General features: G+C 46.2%; 1 protein-coding gene across 1 annotated transcript in view; it reads right to left on the bottom strand.

The window, feature by feature from the left end:
• The window catches only part of BBS4 (Bardet-Biedl syndrome 4), a 53317-nt gene extending 45696 nt beyond the window's left edge, over nucleotides 1–7621 (bottom strand). Inside the window, exon 1 of the mRNA XM_084604682.1 lies at nucleotides 7492–7621. Coding sequence (XP_084460808.1) covers nucleotides 7492–7621 — 130 coding nt within the window. The remainder of the gene's footprint in view (nucleotides 1–7491) is intronic.
• Between the last annotated feature and the right edge of the window lie 10913 nt (nucleotides 7622–18534).

The following is an 18534-nucleotide window of genomic DNA, read 5'->3' as shown; positions in this document are numbered from 1 at the left end:
TTTGCTTATTCTCGTGGCTTTTTTGGCTGGTACGAGTCAGATTTTGGCATACTTCAGTAGTGTCAAGTTCCAGACAATATGTCTTGATATCCTGTTATAAAACATTTATATATATGTTTACAAAATGCTTATCCCAAACTTTCGCAGCCTTTTAAGCAAGCATAACGTCTTTCTTAAAACTTCAAACAATTGTGCGCGAATTGTTACATTTGTGTTTCGCGATTATGATACTGCAAAATGTTTTATCCCGCAAAAATATGAATATTCCCTGCATGTGGTGGCAAGCTAGTGCCGCCTGGGCCCTCAGGAAGGGCCAGCGTTGCTGAAATCGGTTTTATGATCACCTAAAAAAAAAAATCAAATATATATAGTAATGAACACGAAAAGCTAATGACAACCCGGGAGTTGAAAGCGATGATTAAAAAGCTCCAACTTATTTATTATTATTAAAATACCCTAAAGGAAGGCCACAAAATTCCTTCCAAAATTAGCTACTCAAAAAAGTGCAATATGCATTAAGGGAGGCAGTGTTGTGAAAAATATTGTTTTGCATTCACCTTGTCCAGTATTCAGAAGTCGGGTCTCCGCGTGCAATTTGAAGCATGCCATTGGCCGCGTCCTAAACTCGACACCGGAGATTCGCTACTATTTTCGACAACTGTCGCGACTCAGAGTGTGAGTCCCCGGCTCTATACTAAAATCAGGGCACACCACACCACCAACACAACGAGTTCATGTAACTGCCAAGAGTATTTTTTACACTGACAGGACTGCCACTCATTGTGTAAGTGCATAAAATTTTCCTAAGCTCCATTACAAGTGTTATCGAGTTTCAAAGCCGCTATAGCTGGCAAATGGGCGCAGCAAAAGAGAAATAGAGTTAGGCGATGGAACAGCGCAAGGGACGGGACGCAAGGAAACGAAGAAGGACAAACCCGGGCGCTTAGTCCTTCTTCGTTTCCTTCTGTTGCGCCTCTTGCGATGTTCCATCACCATGCACAACTAACTAGCCCGCCAACACGCTCTTTTAAATGGGCAGCTAGTTAACGAACATTGGATAATGTGCTCTCAATTAAAAATGAGGCCGAGAAACAGCGAGTGGCTCCAAGCATAGTAAAACACGATAAGTCGAACATAGAGTATTCGTGGGTTCCATTTTATGTGGCTTTCGCTGGAAAGTCCATATGTAATTGTATTGTTTCCTAAGGGAAGCCGACGCCGCACTGTTGCATGTGGGTCGCGGCCACATCGGTAGCGTTGGCCTTGCGGCTCTGTGGCTCGGCAGACGGCATCAGCGGTCCCAGCAAAGACGAAGCGTCGACTAACAAACCAACGTTTAATACAGCATCTCATAGGAACGGGCAGAGAAGCTAGCCCAGAGAGAAGACTGACACGCACACAAATCTGGTGTCCGGCGTCGTCTCTGCGACATCTCTGTAGTCTCTCGGGAGTAGACTCCCTCGCAGCGGAATCAACCGCTGGTTTTTATACGCTCGTCAGTTCAGAGGGAAAGGGAAAAGAATTCATTTTAGAGCAAGCTCTGATGACTCAGTCGCGGGGGCGCGACAAAAACTCCTCCACCTCCTGTTTACGGGCGAGGGCGACGCTCTTTCCCTCGAGCGCCGGGCTTGGCCAGTGTTTGCACACACACGTACGCAGACACACTCGGCACGTGCAAATGCAGCATGTCGGATCACGTCCGCGGGAAGAAGCATTGGGCGGCCGATTGCACGGTGCTGAAATGGCCGAAATGCTCGCTGCTTTGACTGATGCTGCGCTGGGGCCGCGTCGGTTGTCGCACATGTCGGTGGCGAATCGTAACAGCACTTAAGAGAACGCGAAGGATTGAAAAAAAAAAAAAAAAAAAAAAAAAACTGAGCACAGAAAAAAAAAAATGTGGCCATGACCATGGTTGCTACCTCAAACCAATTCGCTTGGAACGACTTCTCCCCTGCCAGTAAATGCATAAACTGACCTCGTGATCAAGGATTGAATTCCTCAAGATCGTGCTGCAGTGATCGCGGTTTCACGCTGTAGTCGTGCCGTCATTGACAACTGATTCGGGAGCTTTCAGTATAGTAAGTCCGTTTTTACGTTTTTGTCATTATCTGTCCTAGCTATACAAGTATACACATATTCGATCGCCTATAACTTCCAGAGTTTCGCTGCCTTCTGCTGTTCCTTCCCGAGGCTTTTAAACATTGCCTTAGTCTTCCGCGTATTAATCTTTAGGCCTTCATTCTCGCTTTTACTGCCTGGGTCATCAATAATTCTTTAAAATTCATCCAATGAAATACTTAGCAAGGCAATGTCATTAGCGAATCGCAGGTTACCCTGAGGTATTCTCCATCAACCCTTATCCCAAACTGGTCCCAAATGCTTCCTCCAAGCAAGCTATGATATACTGGTGAGATCGTGTGTCCTTGCACCTTTCTTTATGGGTATTTTATTACTTTATTTATGTCGAATTATGGTTGCTGGCAGTTGCTACAGATATCTTCCAGCACTTACACATACGGCTCATGTATACACCTTGATTTCGTAATACCTGCATGACTGCCGAAGCTTCGGATGAGCCAAATGCTTTTTCGTAGTCGAGAGCTATGTATAGGGTCTTGTTATATTCCGAGCATTTTTCTATCACCTGTTTGATAGTATGGGTATGATCAATAGTAGAGTACCCTCTCCGAAAACCTTCTTGATCCTTTGGTTGATTGAAGTCTAAGTTTGCCCTGATTCTATTAGCGATTACATTAGTAAATATCTTGTAACAGATAGTAAGCTGATTGGTCTGCAATTTTTTTTAATTCCTTTGCGTCCTCTTTCTTATAAATTAAAATGACGTGAGCATTCTTCCGTAATTCCGATAACGTCAATGTTGCTCGTACAGGGCGGCCAATTTTTCTAGCCCGATATCCCCCACGTCATTCAACAAATTTGCAGTTACCTGGCCCTCCCCAGTTGTTCTTCCCCTTTTCATAGCCAGCTTTCGCAACCTCTTCCTTCGTTAGCGGCGGAACGTCATGCAACATGGTATCATCATCATCATCATCAACAACCTGACTATACCCACTGCAGGGCGAAGGCCTCTCATTTCTCCAATTAACCCGGTTCTGTGCTAGCTGCATCCACTTGACCCCTGCGAACTTCTTAACCTCATCCGCCCACCTAACTTTCTGCCGCCCCCTGCTTTCTGCCGCCCCCTTGTAACAGGTACGAACTAGGTACTGAAGTTAAATATTTGTGCAAGCTGTAATGAAACCTTTTATTAATGAGCAGGAAAGCCTTCCATGTCACCGCGGCACCCTGATTTCATCCCGACGATATTCAACTTTTCGAGCAACGAGGCCAAGCGGGCGAATGCAATGAGCCGTTTTCAACGTGCGACAAACCGGACAGCGAAACAAAAGCAACCAGAGGTGTCAGCGACCAGCTGCCACCTGCCAGAACAATGCTTGTGGGGACAAACGTGCACACGTCTAAAAGCTATGGAATGTAGTAAACATTTCACTTAAAACAAAAACATTGAAGAAACTTTTCTGTCATCAACCTGCCATTATTTGAAGCTTGTTTCTAGGTGTCGAATACTGTTTCCTTCGTCTCTCGTTTTTTTTTTTTTTTCTTTATGAACTTGAGTTGCTGCAAGACCGTTATCAAAGTGAGACCTCAGATTTTGATGGCTGTCCCCTAGCACCACCAAGTTGGTTGCCTTTGAAAGTGTTTATTGAAATTTCATGTAGCATGGACTATTCACATTAAGTTCGATTACCATTTGCTCGTAATGCAATGAAACTTGATGGGTTACTGGTGTTGCTGCATTATTTGATGGACATTTAGTGTCACATGCTGACTGAGAAGAGCCAGAGAGCTGTTTTATAAACTGCCAGATATGTGGTTACAGCAGAGTTGCTAAATTTTCTTTTCTCACATTTGTTGTCGCTGCTTCTGCATCAAGAAGTAGTCATAGCAGTGCATCTCAGGGTTATCAAGTCATTGTTTAAGGCATTAGCATACTGTACAGAAGCATGGCTTGGTTCAGTCACTTCAACTTGTCATTTTTATTTATTTGTACCTTCTGCAGTCCTGTAGGAACTTTGAAAAAGTGGGATGAAGTACATATGAAGTGGGATAGAAGTACACAACTATTACAGACTGCACAGTTTCTTTCATTTACACTGCTAATTAGAGCACTGCATGGGCCGTAATTATTAGCCTGGGAGGAGCCCAAAGAAATCCTTAACTACTTGCCCAGCCCTCAATGTAAGTGGGCCCAGCAGAAGCCCGAAAAAAAAAATATTAACTAAGCACATTTCACTAATGCAGATGTTCTGATTACTTCAAATTTCAGTGAAAAAAATGCCGGAATAGTAGCATGAAACTAACTCCTGGTTCTGGTTTTATTAGTCTGTTTTTTTTCTTGCCTTACATCCCATTGATACGAATGTTTCGAAACATTACGTTTCGTATGTAGCCCTCATCTTTGAAGCGGTGGCCCTTGCTCAACAGGCGATCGCATCGCATGCCGGACGACTGGAGGTACCGCTGAATTTGTTCGTCAGTGGGCTTTGCTGCATTCCTCAGGCATGACACCCAGCCATCACTTATCTCTAGATACCCGCCAGGTATCAGGTGCTGCCCAGGACACGTCATCGTCGACAGAACCAAAGTTATGTGCGCCAAGAAAACGTGCTCCGCAGCGGGGCTCAGCGTGCGAAGGAGTGGTCCGTGCGGTGCAGTATCTCGCCAGTTTGGTTGCGGCGTTGTGCACGAGGTGGCAGCACAGGAAAACGCAAAAGGCCGATTAACCCGGTTCTGTGCTAACTGCATCCACTTGACCCCTACGAACGTCTTAACCTCATCCGCCCACCTAACTTTCTGCCGCCCCCTGCTACGCTTTTCTTCCCTTGGAATCCAGTTTGTTACCCTAAGCGACCATCGGTTATCCTCTCTTCGCATTACATGTCATGCCCATGCCCATTTCTTCTTGATTTCCACTAGAATGTCGGTAACTTGAGTTATTTCTCTGACCCACTCTGCACGTTTCCTATCTCTTAATGTTACCCCTACCATTTTTCGTTCCATAGCCCTCTGGGTTGTCCTCAACTTAAGTAAACTCTCTTGGTTAGCCTCGACGTTTCAGCCCCATAGGTGAGTATAGGCAAAATGCAACTGTTGTATACTTTCCTCTTGAGCGATACCGGTAAGCTGCTAGTCATAATCTGTGAGTGCTTGCCAAATGCGCTCCATCCCACTCTTACTCTTCTTGTTATTTCATTTTCGTGGTCCGGATATGCGGTTACTACCTGCCTAACATGGCATAGTAGGCAACAATTGAAATCCACGCAAAACGTAGATAAGGCATCACTAGGTGTTATTTCCATGAATTATCCTTGACTCGTTGTCTCAATCGCTGATTCCCCCCAATCTACCTCCACCGCTTATTTTTCTGTAAATTTACTCTTGATTGGAACCTGCGGATGTTAGGTGCAAATTATCCACGCATATTTGTTGTGCAAATCAATGTACCAGCGAGAAACGACTTCTTCATGTTTTCCCTTCTATTTACAATTAACACCTCCACTTACAATTAACGGCATACAATTGGAATCACGTACGCCGTCAATTCGAATCCCTGTCGCATAGTACAGTTAGCTCCATCTTAACTAGCAGGTGGATGCTAAATGGGGAGCAAAGGGGTATATGACATCACCGACGCTGCACAAAGAACGGTTGCGTCACGATTTTGATACGAAAGAGAAGTCTGGCTTCATGTGAAGGTCGGTGAGTGATGCCGTAAGCGGAAATGACGCCACAGGTGATAGAGGGAGGAGGAGGGGCCTGCCACAAGGTATATGTAGGGGGTTGGACATTTCGGTTTAAACAAAAAAAAAAAGAAAAAAAAAACGCCGATAAAGGTACGCCGAATGAATTTTAAAAGGTTCGGTTTAAACCGGAAAAGGTCAGTACCTTTTCACGCACGCCGCGTACTTTCAAAGACGGGAGAACATTACAACAGTGTTTAATCCAGGGGCATGATGTTGGACAATGGGATCGTTGGTTTAAGCCCAGCGTTTGATTGTTTTGGAGGCATTCTTCATGGCCTCACGAATGGGGAAAGGATAGCAGCCGTGCTTCGAGGCCCTCATAAACATATTAAGCGTCCGAGGAGGGGCGCCTGCAGTAAGGCAAGCACTGCGATGGGCGGAGGACAGACCAGAGTTTTTGCAGCGCAAGTGCTTCCAGGAAATCGCAATGACCAAAATCCGCCAGTTTCTTGCCACGTGATACTTCTCAGACACAAGGTGCGAGAAGCGCATTTGTTTTTTAAGTGATTTGGTTTATCGAAACATTTGATCGTAATGAATAATCTTTCAATTATTCCTTTGTCTAACGTGTGAATTTGTTTTACATATGTGTTTTTTCATAACGCTAATTTTCATCACAATAGCATTTTCTTCCAGAAGCTTAGCTGTATATATGATCAACTGTACATTAAATAAAAGGGCATAAAACAACATGCAAGAAAAAACATCCCAAAACGAACACTATGTCACTTCTAATTGTAGACGGATGCCTCTTATCTCACCGAAAAAAAAAAAAAAAACAATATTTCTTCCGCAGAAGTATTAACCGAAAAAAAAAAAAAAACGGAAGTTGTGTTTGCAAATAAACACCGAAAAAAGTCAGCCGCATTCTCCGAAAATAAAAACCGATCCAACCCCTCGGTATATGCCGTCGTCTTTCACTGCTTCGGTATTCTCGACAATGGTTGTTGACACAGACTTGCCATGACAACCAATGAGGTACAAGCAAGATATCTGCTCGCCTCTGACAACCCTATGAGTGCTTTCTTATTATACATTCTGGCACACCATCTGTAAGAAAATCAGTGCTTCTACGCACGGTGCTTAGTTTTATTTTCTCAACGTCGCACGTTGCACGAATCAAACTAAAGCACGTGGTGCGAGAAGCTCGAGTCGTGATAGGCGCGAGAACCGTCCAGCACACGAGATACGCGTGTTCTAGACTTAGCAGCGCAAAATTATTTTCCACGAAAAAGTACTCGGCATGGATTTATGGGATGGTGGAGAACAGCATAGAAATGATATCGTATATACATGGCCTCTTGAATTACTTTTTGAGCACAGCAATTTCTTCTCCTCTGACAAATTTGCGAAAAAGGGCGAACATCTTTTCAACGAGGCCTTAATCAGTTTTTATTATATGTAAACGATCACACGATACTGGTGTGCCGTACTCCGTGTCCCTATACAGCCAGGTTTTCATTCATTGCGCAAAATTTGAACGCGAGAAGGTAATTTTCGTCCTCGTAAATTGAATGCGCGGATAATATTTAAATGAAGGATAAGAAAGCCACTTGGCGGTCTCTTAAAAAGTGGCTTTGAAGGGCATATACATGCGCGTATGCGGCGTTCCAGTCGAGACAACCTTGCTTCGTGAATGATTCTGAAGCAGGTGCGCGGCACCCACCTTTCTTCGCCCGAGCACGGACCGAACTGAGCTCCTGCTCGCTGTCCCTCGCCGTCGATTTGGAGCCATCGCCTTTTGCGGCAGACAGACCACTGGTCCCCGGAACAGGCTGCTTCTCGGAGTTGGCCATCGTGCACACCAACGTCGTCCCGCTTGACGGGGAAGCTTCTAATGCGTCGCCTAGCAACGAGCCGACTACGCGCCGAGCACCGAGGATATATCGGCTTTTCTCCTCCGCGTTATAACGGTGCGCTGAGGTTCACTAAACGATCGCTCAGTTAATGCAGCAGAGACGATCAATGCTCTCTCTCAGTTAATGCAGCAGGGGTACAGTTTGCTGTCGGATAGCATCATACGGCACCGAAACAACTGCACGTGGGCTCTGTTGGCATATTTCATTTGCCTCTTGCTGGATAGGATGTCTTTTCACTGGCGCGAAACTCGCCGGGTCATTTATCTTTCAGAACACGGTTTGGTTATTCGTATGTAACCAAAGAGACTATTGGTAACAGCAAGGCGTTGCAGTGCGTAGCCTTAAACTGCGATTCTCAATCGCTTTTGAAACAGCGGGACTCGAACTTGAGTGCTCATTTCTCAAGGCCTGACAAATGTCACTTTCCTCATTTCCTTCTAACTCGTAGGGTAGGTCAGTAAGAATAAATCAATTTAAATATATTAATTATGTGTCTGTACATGCTTAGTGCAGCACCGAATAATCCAGGAAAGACGCAGACAACGGCGCGTGACGGCCCTGTTACTCGAGCTGCATGCCCGCTTACCACTAACCCAAAAATCATCGCCGTCGCTGTAGTGTTAGACAATGAGCAGCACGCCGGCATCGCTGGCGTGTAGAGAACATCTGAATTGATCGAAAAGGTTTGACGTCACATGTGGAACGGGGGAATCGAGAAATAATTAAAACATTATATCAGTCGTGATTACAAGGTCGCAGCATAACTCTATATATCATTCGGACATGCGAGTGTTACAGAAAATGAATTCCGCTGAAAAGAAGTTTCAATCTGGACGAAAAGTTTCAATCGGGAGGATCGGCTTGAAGCAGCAGTGTCGGCAAGATGCTTATCTGCCCGCTCTTCTTGGTGCAGGCATGTTACCACTAATGTGCTCGCTGTATTAGATCAGACGACCGTTTTTTACTGCTGCTCTTATATTCATGTTTCTCGGTCATCGCGTATCACGGTGCATTGTCTAAATCGACTTACTGTGAGCGGGGACGTGGAAACCAGCACCGGTCCTTCCAAAATGAATACGTCTAGCAAAACTCAGGCCGACACCGACACGCGCTCAGACAGGCGCTTATGCAGCTGATACTTCTGACAATGTTAGAAATGCTGCAATACTTTCCGAAATAGTAGAGGGGCAGAAACAGTTAGCGCGTGATATTGCAGGCAAGATTATTTCAGAAATATGCAGATAATCGTTTTGAAGGTCTTCAATCTCGTGTGGCAGCGCTTGAGTCCTCACCAGCCGAACTGTGCGACAGACTGCGTTCTAAGGTTAATTCTTTGAAATTGATTGATTGATTGAGTAATGCCCTGGCACAGCTGACTAAAAAGAATGACTACCTCGAGTATCGATCTGGGTGAAATAACATCTTCGTGGCCTTCCTGAAGAATCAAACGAATGTGCAGAGTGTTTATTGAGCAAAGTTCCAAATCAGGGCCCGCTTGCACAAAACAATCTTCAGACTGTCTTAGCTAAGTCCAGACTTAACTGGAGTCTAAAGAATAGGCCACTAGCATGGCATCTTAAGACTGGAGTAAAGACTGGGCTTCAGATCTGACTTGAATAAGTCGCTTGTATGATTACGACTCTAGTGCTGTCTTGGTTAAGACACAAGGACGCCAGGTGTCTAAGTAGAGAAATTAGGGAAATACAGGGATGCGCTGGCACTGTCCCTGCAGTAAGATGTACACATTCCGTCAATTTTGCGGTGTGTAAAATCCGTGCCATTGCTTTTTGCGGCTTAAGATTGTGTTACAAGGAAAAATGCCCCAAGTGGTTGCTGAGGCCGTTCTGGGAAGCCACTCTGGTGAACATGAACCCGAAGCGTTCGACGTTCGGAACACGAGCCGTCTTAAATAAGCTTGGTCTTTCTAAAGACACCATTTAAGTCTGGACTTAGCTCGGACTTTATCGTGCAAGCCGGCCCTGATTTCTGAAGATTGAATGCCCCAGAATTGAGCGGCGCCATATATTATAGGATCGGTAGGCTACACAATAATCGTCCGCACCCTGTCAAAATAAACATCCTAGATTATTCCGAGAAAATCACGTTGCTAAAAATGCTTATCCTTCAAAAACTCTGACTATCGTATACTATTATATGGGTGTGTTCAGATAAGAACGGTAATCAGGTCCCATGACCATTTTTAGTTTTCAATGAAATTTTTATCTGTGGTGGGCAAATGTCTCGACACAAAAGGATGAACCTGCAAGATACGGCGCAGTTTCCTCGGGAAAAAACCGCATATCACTATAGGTGGAAAACGCCTTTTTTGCAATTACAAAAAGTTGCAGGTTTGGAGACCTGCTGCTTGCGCACTAAAACTTTGTCATCCATTACTTTCTACTCACTAAGTCTACGTAACTTTCAATTTTATAAGAATTGTTGGAAGCATGCTTTATTGCCGTAATTGATTTAGTAAAAAATCGCAAGCTTTGCTTCAGGTGCGACGCGCCCCGAAAATGTCTACTTTCAACCTTACATACTGGCATGACGCCTTAAGTTGTTTGCACTAACACTTTTCTCTTAATTATTAAGCTTATTTCCTTAATTTCAGGCAATATTTGGAGCTCTCGACTACTAGATGCGTTCTCCACAATGCATCGAAATCGCCCAAAATTCGAAAACAACAGAAGAGGAGGCAAATTCGATTCCAATTTAAAAAAGAACCATCACATATTTTTACAAAAATTGCTCTCGAGAATACTCAGTACCTGAGAAATATTACAGACTAAAAAGTGTGGCATTCTATTGTTGAAAATGATAAAAATGAATATAAAACTGAGCGTTTGTTTATCAAATTGCCAATATTCAGCCCTGCATTCTGGCACGGCTCAATAAAGTGTTTCCCTTAAAACATTTTCTCTATAGAATCCAGGCCTTGTTCTCTGTTGTACGTTCTTTCTACATATTATCTTGAAATCGGCCAAAATTCGAAAACAAAGAATGGACAACTTTCATTCGAATTAAAAAAAAAAGCATCTCTCATAGCCTGAGTCGCTTTGAGACGTTAAACCCTACAAACAAACAAACAAACAAACAAACAAACAAACAAACAAAAACGAAAAAAAAAAACGACCCAAACTTCGAAATCTCCTAGAAGCAATTCTAAGCACCTTATAAATATCGGGCACTAGAAAGTATTGCATTATTTAAACTATAAATATAAATATAAAATGCGCGCACGCTTTTACTCTATACAAGTTCTTAGGGAAGAGTAGGCGCGTCAAAACTTGGACTTAGTATTCGGTGAATTTAGGTGAAATTAGTTATATTTTATCTTATGCAATATACAAAGCCTTCTCAATGCTTATTAAGTCTTTTTATACTTGTTGGCAGGGTTGAAGATAGCTTAAATTGCAAAAAGTTCGCTAATTATGGCAATTTCATGGGAGAACGCAACATGACGATTGAATTTTTCCTCTATCCTGTACTTTTTTCTATTGCTAGGTGCAATCTTATCCAATTCAGTTTTTCATCATATTATTTCAGTTCTCGGTTTTATATTTCTTTATGGCAGCAGCACGAATGAACCGAGTTAAAATTTAGGGGAGGCCTTAAGCACTTCTATTGAGGATAAAAAAAAAAAAAAACATGCGTACATGCATTTTTGTATTTATTTTTATATTTTATTTTACATAATACAATACTTTTTAGTTCCTGATATTTATAATGTACTTAGGATTGCTTCTAGGATATTCCAATAAAAATCGATGCTGGGGTAGTTTTTTTTAAATTCGAATGAAAGTTGTTCATTTTTCAATATTTTTTGAATTTTGGCTGATTTCAAAATATGGATACGTGGCAAGGTTAGTGCACGAAGGTTAGTCCAGGATGACGAAGCACACAAAGCACAGAATCAACCTTCTTCTAGCACTAAACGTTGCTGCCACTTTGTCGTCTTCTGTGTCACTGTTTCTGATCGTTGTCTTCTTTAAAGGCCCACTGTCCACCCTCCGGTCGAAAATATTTTCTTCCCCGGTGACTGTGAGACTTCGCCCCTGGAACGCAAGGCCGCAAAATGTTTTTGAAAAGAGTAACTAATAACGCAGTTACAGCCACCGCAATCACCCGATTCTATCCTGCCTCTCTCCTTCCGTTCCCTCGCAAAGTTTTTCACTCTCCTGCCCGAGGTCGTCTAGCCTCCGCAATACAAATTCCGCTTCCTCCTCCGCGTTTGGCGGGAGGTGGGGCGTGGCTCTCCGCGAGCACGAAAAAAAAAAAAAAAACGGTCGAGGGAGCGCGCGCCGCTCGATTCAGTCTGGCCGTGGCGAGAGGGAAAAGCGCGCTGCGAGCGGTAGACACCCATCCTTCTCCCGTCAGTCAGCGAGACGGACCAATGGACGTCGTTCCCGGTACGTACGTCATTATCGGGGCCCGTCGGGCCAGCGCAGGAAGCGGTGAAGCTGGCTTCTCAAAGGAGAGCATGAGGGAGCTTTGAATTGTATTTTCGATGCTTTGCGGCGCGCGTGTCGCTGTAGAATTTTGCACAGACTATCTCCGGTACCTGATCAAAACACTGGGCTCCTTTTCTTAAAAGGGCCTTCCCTGGACAGTGGCCCTTTAACGTCTAGCGATGCAGGGCATATGTGTCACATTACCCCCCCCCCCCCCCCACGAAAAGCACAGTCCCGGTGCGCACTAGGACGAACTACAGCAGGGGTATAGTACGGCTTCATTCTGGCGACATGAACAATCTCGGTGCGTGGCATAGAGGACTGTCGCGGCGGATGTACAGGGGCGACCTCGTATGTCACAGGGGTGATTGGCCGTAAAACACGGTAGGGTCCTGCGTAGCGTGGCAAGAGCTTTTCACACAGCCCAACTTTACGAGCGGGAGTCCAGAGCAAGACAAGAGAGCCCGGAGAGTAGTGGACATCCCGGTGGCGAGAATCATGGCGCCGTTTTTGAGAATTTTGGGAGGAGGCCAGTCGTCGGCGAGCAATAACACGGGCTGCGTCAGCTCGGGAGATGGCGTCACGAACGTAGCAACTGGCGTTAGCGGTGGGAGGCAATACGCTGTCAAAAGGAAGGGGAGGGTCGCGGCCGTATAGAAGATAAAACGGTGAGTAGCCCATTGTGTCGTGACGAGAGGAATTCTATGCGAACGTTACAAACGGCAAATTAATATCCCAGTCACGGTGATCATCCGATACATACATAGACAGCATGTCCGTGAGCGTGCGGTTGAGGCGTTCGGTGAGGCCGTTCGTTTGTGGATGGTAAGCGGTGGTAAAATAGTGCTTAATGGAGCAGTACCGAAGAATTTCGTCGACTACTCGAGCAAGGAAGCAACGGCCCCGGTCAGTGAGCAGCTGGCGTGGAGCACCATGGAGCAGGATGACGTCGTGGAGAAGAAACGCAGCCACATCAGTTGCACAGCTGGTGGGTATCGCTCGGGTGACAGCGTAGCGCGTAGTATAATCCATGGCCACTGTAATCCCTTTATTCCCCGACGCAGAAAGTGGGAAAGGCCCGAGAAGGTCAAGGCCAACTCGGGAAAACGGGTCTACTGGGATGTCGATCAGCTGCAGGTATCCAGCAGGCATAGCCGAGGGCTTCTTCCGTCGCTGACACCGGTCACAAGAAGCATTGTAACGACGAACAGAGCGATAGAGGCCTGGCCAAAAGAAGCGGCGGCGGACGCTATTGTACGTACGAGATACGCCAAGATGACCCGCTGTGGGTGCGTCGTGCAGCTGTTGAAGAACGGTGGTACACAGGTGTTCAGGGACTACGGGCAGAAGCTCGGCGCCATCTGGTCGCATATTCCGTCGGTATAAGGTGCCGTTGTTGAGCACAAACAGAGCAAAGGTAGCATCAAGGTGATCAGTGCTGAGGCGATTGATTATGCTGCAAAGCTTGGGATCTAAGCGCTGCTCATGACGAATGTTTGAAAGGTCAGAGATGGCCAACACATATGTGTCATCGTCGCACTCGCTCGCAGGTGGGGGATCTACCGGGTTGCGGTACAGGCAATCGGCGTCAGCGTGCAGCCGGCCAGACTTGTGGACGACAGAAAAAGTGTATTCCTGAAGGCGGAGGGCCCAACGACCCAGGCGACCAGTAGGGTCCTTCAGCGTAGAAAGCCAGCATAAGGCATGGTGGTCGGTGATGACGGAGAACGGGCGACCAAACAAGTAAGGGCGAAACTTTGTAATGGCCCACACGAGGGCTAAGCACTCACGTTCTGTGATCGAGTAATTTCGTTCAACCGCAGAAAGGAGGCGACTGGCATAAGCAATGACGCGAGTGCGACCCATCTGCTGCTGGGCGAGTATGGCACCAATACCGTGACCACTGGCGTCAGTGCGTACCTCCGTTGGTGCCGAAGGATTGAAGTGTGCCAGGATGGGCGGGTTGATGAGGGCTACAATGAGCGCAGAAAAGGCTTGGGATTGTTCTTGGTCCCAGCAAAATGGAGCGTCGTTCTTCAAAAGATTGGTAAGTGGACGAGCCGTCTCCGCAAAGTTAGGTACAAACCGCCGAAAATAGGAGCAAAGCCCAAGAAAACTACGCACGTCACTGGTACAACGGGGTGTAGGAAATGCACTTACAGCACTTATTTTGTCTGGATCGGGTTGAACGCCACGGGCGTCGACCACGTGACCGAGCACCTTGAGTTCGCGTCGGCCGAAGCTACCTTTCTTCGAGTTCAGCTGAAGGCCAGCTCTTCGGAAGACGCCAAGAATGGCATCAAGGCGATGGAGATGGCTCTCGAATGTAGAAGAAAATACAATGACGTCATCGAGATAGCAGAAGCACGTCGTCCATTTCAAGCCGCGCAGGAGAGAGTCCATCATGCGCTCGAATGTTGCGGGCGCATTACACAAGCCGAAAGGCATCACCTTGAATTGATACAGGCCATCGGGAGTGACGAAGGCGGTCTTCTCCCGGTCCCGTTCGTCGACTGCGATCTTCCAATAACCGGAACGAAGATCAATGGAAGAGAAATAGCTGGCACCGTGCAAGCAGTCAAGGGCATCATCTATCCTGAGGAGCGGGTAAACGTCTTTCTTTGTAATTTTGTTGAGGTGTCGGTAATCAACGCAGAATCTCCAGGTATTGTCCTTCTTTTTAACAAGCACGACAGGCGACGCCGAGGGACTGCTCGAAGGCTCTATGATGTTTTTTGCTAACATCTTGTCCACTTCATCTTGTATGACGCGTCGTTCAGAAATGGCGACTCGATAAGGTCTTCTGTGAATTGGGCGGGCGTCTCCGGTGTCGATACGATGCGTAACGAGGGACGTTTGTCCTAAGGGGCGGTCACCAAAATCGAAAATATCGCTGTACGAATTCAGAAGACTCGTAAGTGCTGTAGCACGGTCAGGGCGCAAATTAGGTGCAACCATTCCTGATATGCGGGCCTCCGGAGATGGGGACGGTGCAGGTCGTGTCGACACTTTAGCAGTAGGGTCAGGCAAAAGAGCGGCAACTGTGACGTCAGACAGTGGGGTCAGTTCGGCGAGAGTAATGCCCTCAGGAAGAACGTGCACAAAAAGGCCGAAGTTCAAGACTGGAATATAAGCGTTGTTATTTTCTACGTGCACGATGTTATGAGGGAGAACGATTTTACGCTGCAGTGTCACGTCAGTTATGGGGCAAACAACGTAGTCGCCATCAGGAACGGAGGGGAAAGGCGACATGAGCACATACACTGCAGCTTCTGGTGGCAGGCTAGTAAATGCAGAGGAGCGGAGACGGAGCGTTGAAGTATCAGAGGCCTGTTTGTCAGGATAAAGTGGCAGGTCTAGATGAAGCAGTCCAGAAGAACAGTCAATGAGCGCGGAATGTGCAGTTAAAAAGTCGAGTCCTAATATAACGTTGTGAGGGCAACTGGTGAGGACTGTAAATAGGACAGGGATATGGCGGTCGGCAATGGTAATTCTCGCGGTACACATACCAATCACAGTAGCTGTGTTGCCATCAGTAACACGAACGGTAGATAAGGAAGCGGGTGTGAGGACTTTGTTGAGGCGTTGACGGAGCGAGGAACTGAGGACGGAAATGTGGGCGCCAGTGACAATAAGGGCAGAAACTGAGACTCCGTCCACAAAAATGTCAATGAGGTTACGTCTGGGTGCGAGGGTCAGTTCCGAGTTGACAGTCCGGGTCAGTAATGCAGCGTCACTCCCGGGCGCTGCACTCGCTAGTTTCCCGAGTGGGCGCCAGCGTATGATGGGGAGGAGTTGCGACGAGGCAGCGGTGAACGAGATCGGCGAGACCGTGGAGATGGAGATCGGCTGAAGTGACGGACACTTGAGACGGCTTCGGTGTGAGGTTCATCTGGGTGAGCAGGGAAGTGTCCAGGTCCATCATATGCGGGGCGGAGCTGTTCAGGTTGGGCAGGGAAGCGTCGAGGTCCGTAGTAGTACCGATGGTCAGCGTTGTAATAGGAACGAGGTGTGGGGAAGGTGCGACTGCGGCAATAACGGGAAGTGTGGCCGGCTCGACAGCAAATAAAACAAATTGGCCTGTCATCTGAGGTGCGCCACTCTGCAGGATTGCGATTAACGTAGCGACGTGGGGGAGCTTGGCTAGTGGTTGCAGCAGCCACTACAGGAACAGGATGCGATGGTGACGAGGGCGGTACGGGGTTGGAGGAAAGACCGACGTTGGCAAGTTCCTGTCGGACAACATCCTGCATCATGGCCACAGTGTCAGGCACTGGAGATGGGAATGGTGCAGGAGCTATTGCTTCGAGTTCTCGCCTGACGATCCGAGTCATTGTTGCGGACTGAGAAGGCTGTTGCAGAGGAGCCAGATCATCGCAGGATGATGTGGCTGCCGTGTTCGGAAGGCGCTCAAAGCGATGTACCAGGCATCGTTGTTTAGCCTGCTCGAATCTTCGGCAAACTTGAAGCACCGACTCGACGGTAGAGCAATCCATGCAGAAGAGGATGTTGAACGCGTCATCTGCGATGCCCTTGAGGATGTGCCCTACCTTTTCACTTTCCAGCATGGAGCTGTTCGCCTTGCGACACAACGCGAGCACATCTTGAATGTAGGCCAGGTAGGACTCCGTGGTGGATTGGGCGCGAGACGAAAGTTCGGTTTTGGCTGCGAGAGCCCGTCCAATAGGCTTCCCGAACAAGTCGTGAAGCTTTTGCTTGCAAATTTCCCAGGTCACCAGCTTGTGCTCGTGATTTTGAAACCATGTGCGAGCGGTTCCCGCCAAATAGAATATCAGATTGGCCAGCATGATGGTCGCGTCCCAATGATTGTTCCGGCTGCATCGCTCGTATTCATCCAGCCAGTCGTCAACATCTGTCTTGTCTTCGCCATTGAAGATGGGAGGGTGGCGGATTTTTACGAGGACGAGTGGTTGCGCCGATGTTGTTGCGGTGGTATACGAGCTGCCTCAGAGGTCATAGTGGGCGTTGTTGACGTTGCGATCCTAGGTAGGTGGCGGCCCCTGCGCAAATCCAGCTTTCGGCTGCTTAAATAGATTCATGTGTGCACACGGGGATCTTCGGTCACCTCCACCAAGATGATACGTGGCAAGGTTAGTGCACGAAGGTTAGTCCAGGGTGACGAAGCACACAAAGCACAGAATCAACCTTTTTCTAGCACTAAACGTTGCTACCACTTTGTCGTCTTCTGTGTCACTGTTTGTGATCATTGCCTTCTTTAACGCCTAGCGATGCAGGGCATATATGTCACAATATTATGGAGAAAGAACGGACAACTCTAGAGCATCAGATTTTTCCAGCAATAGAGAACAGGGCCCCGTTAATATAGGGAAAATGTTTTAAGAGAAACACTTTATTGAGTCGTGCTAGAAACGCTCAGTTTTATATTTATTTTTATAATTTTAAGCAATATAATGCTACACTTTTTTTGTCAGTAATATTTCTGAGGTACTGGGGATTCTTGAGAGGAATGTTTGTAAAAATCTATGATGTTTCTTTTTTAAACTGGAATCAAATTTTGTTTTTGAATTTTGGGCGATTTTGATGCGTTGTGCAGAACACACCTAGTGGTCTAAAGCTCCAAATTTTTGCCTTATATTAGAGAAATAATTGAATAATTAAGGACAAAAACTGTTAGTGCAAACAACTTAAGGCGTCATGCCAGGTTGAAAGTGGACATTTTCGGAGCATATCGTTCCTGAAGCAAAGTTTGCGACTTTTTTACTAAATCAATTACAGCAACAAAGCATATTTGTAATAGTTCTTATAATTTAATATATACATAAATTTAGTGAGTACAAAATTAGTAGACAAAAGTTTAGTGCGCGAGCAGGAGGTTTCCAAACTTGCAACTTTTCGAAATGGCAGGAGCGGCGTTCTCCATTCGTAATGATTGATATACGATTTTTTTTCCCGGGAAAACTACGCCGTATCTTGCAAAACTATGCTTCATTCTTTTGTATCGAGACATTTGCCCGCCACAGATAAAATTTAATTGAAAACAAAACTGTTTCTTAACAAGGAGTCAATTGTCATTGGTGTCATTTACCATCCTCTTGGTTCTTCTGTCGAATTGTTGCATATCATCAACGATTATTTGAATATATAAAACTTCAATTTAACTAATCTTATTTTGATGGGTGATTTTAACACTCCAGGTATCCATTGGACCACGCTTTCGTCCTCTGCTCTGGAAGCCAGTGTCTGCCATCAGCTTATAAATCTTTCCCTGTTCTTCGATCTCAAATAGTTGACGAAGCTGCAATGAGTGATTCACTTCTTGGCCTGATTTTTGTGCGATCCATTGTTTGTGGAAAAGTCTATGAATGCGACATTGTCGATGACATTTCTGACCACAAGGCGATAGTTGCCTCGTTCGAT

The sequence above is a fragment of the Amblyomma maculatum genome, chromosome 1 (assembly GCF_055883805.1).
Source record: "Amblyomma maculatum isolate TAMU_Amacu chromosome 1, ASM5588380v1, whole genome shotgun sequence".
In the NCBI taxonomy this organism is placed as follows: Eukaryota; Metazoa; Arthropoda; class Arachnida; order Ixodida; family Ixodidae; genus Amblyomma; species Amblyomma maculatum.
Note: the sequence above shows the minus strand (reverse complement) of the source record. Positions and strands in the feature narration are given on the sequence as shown.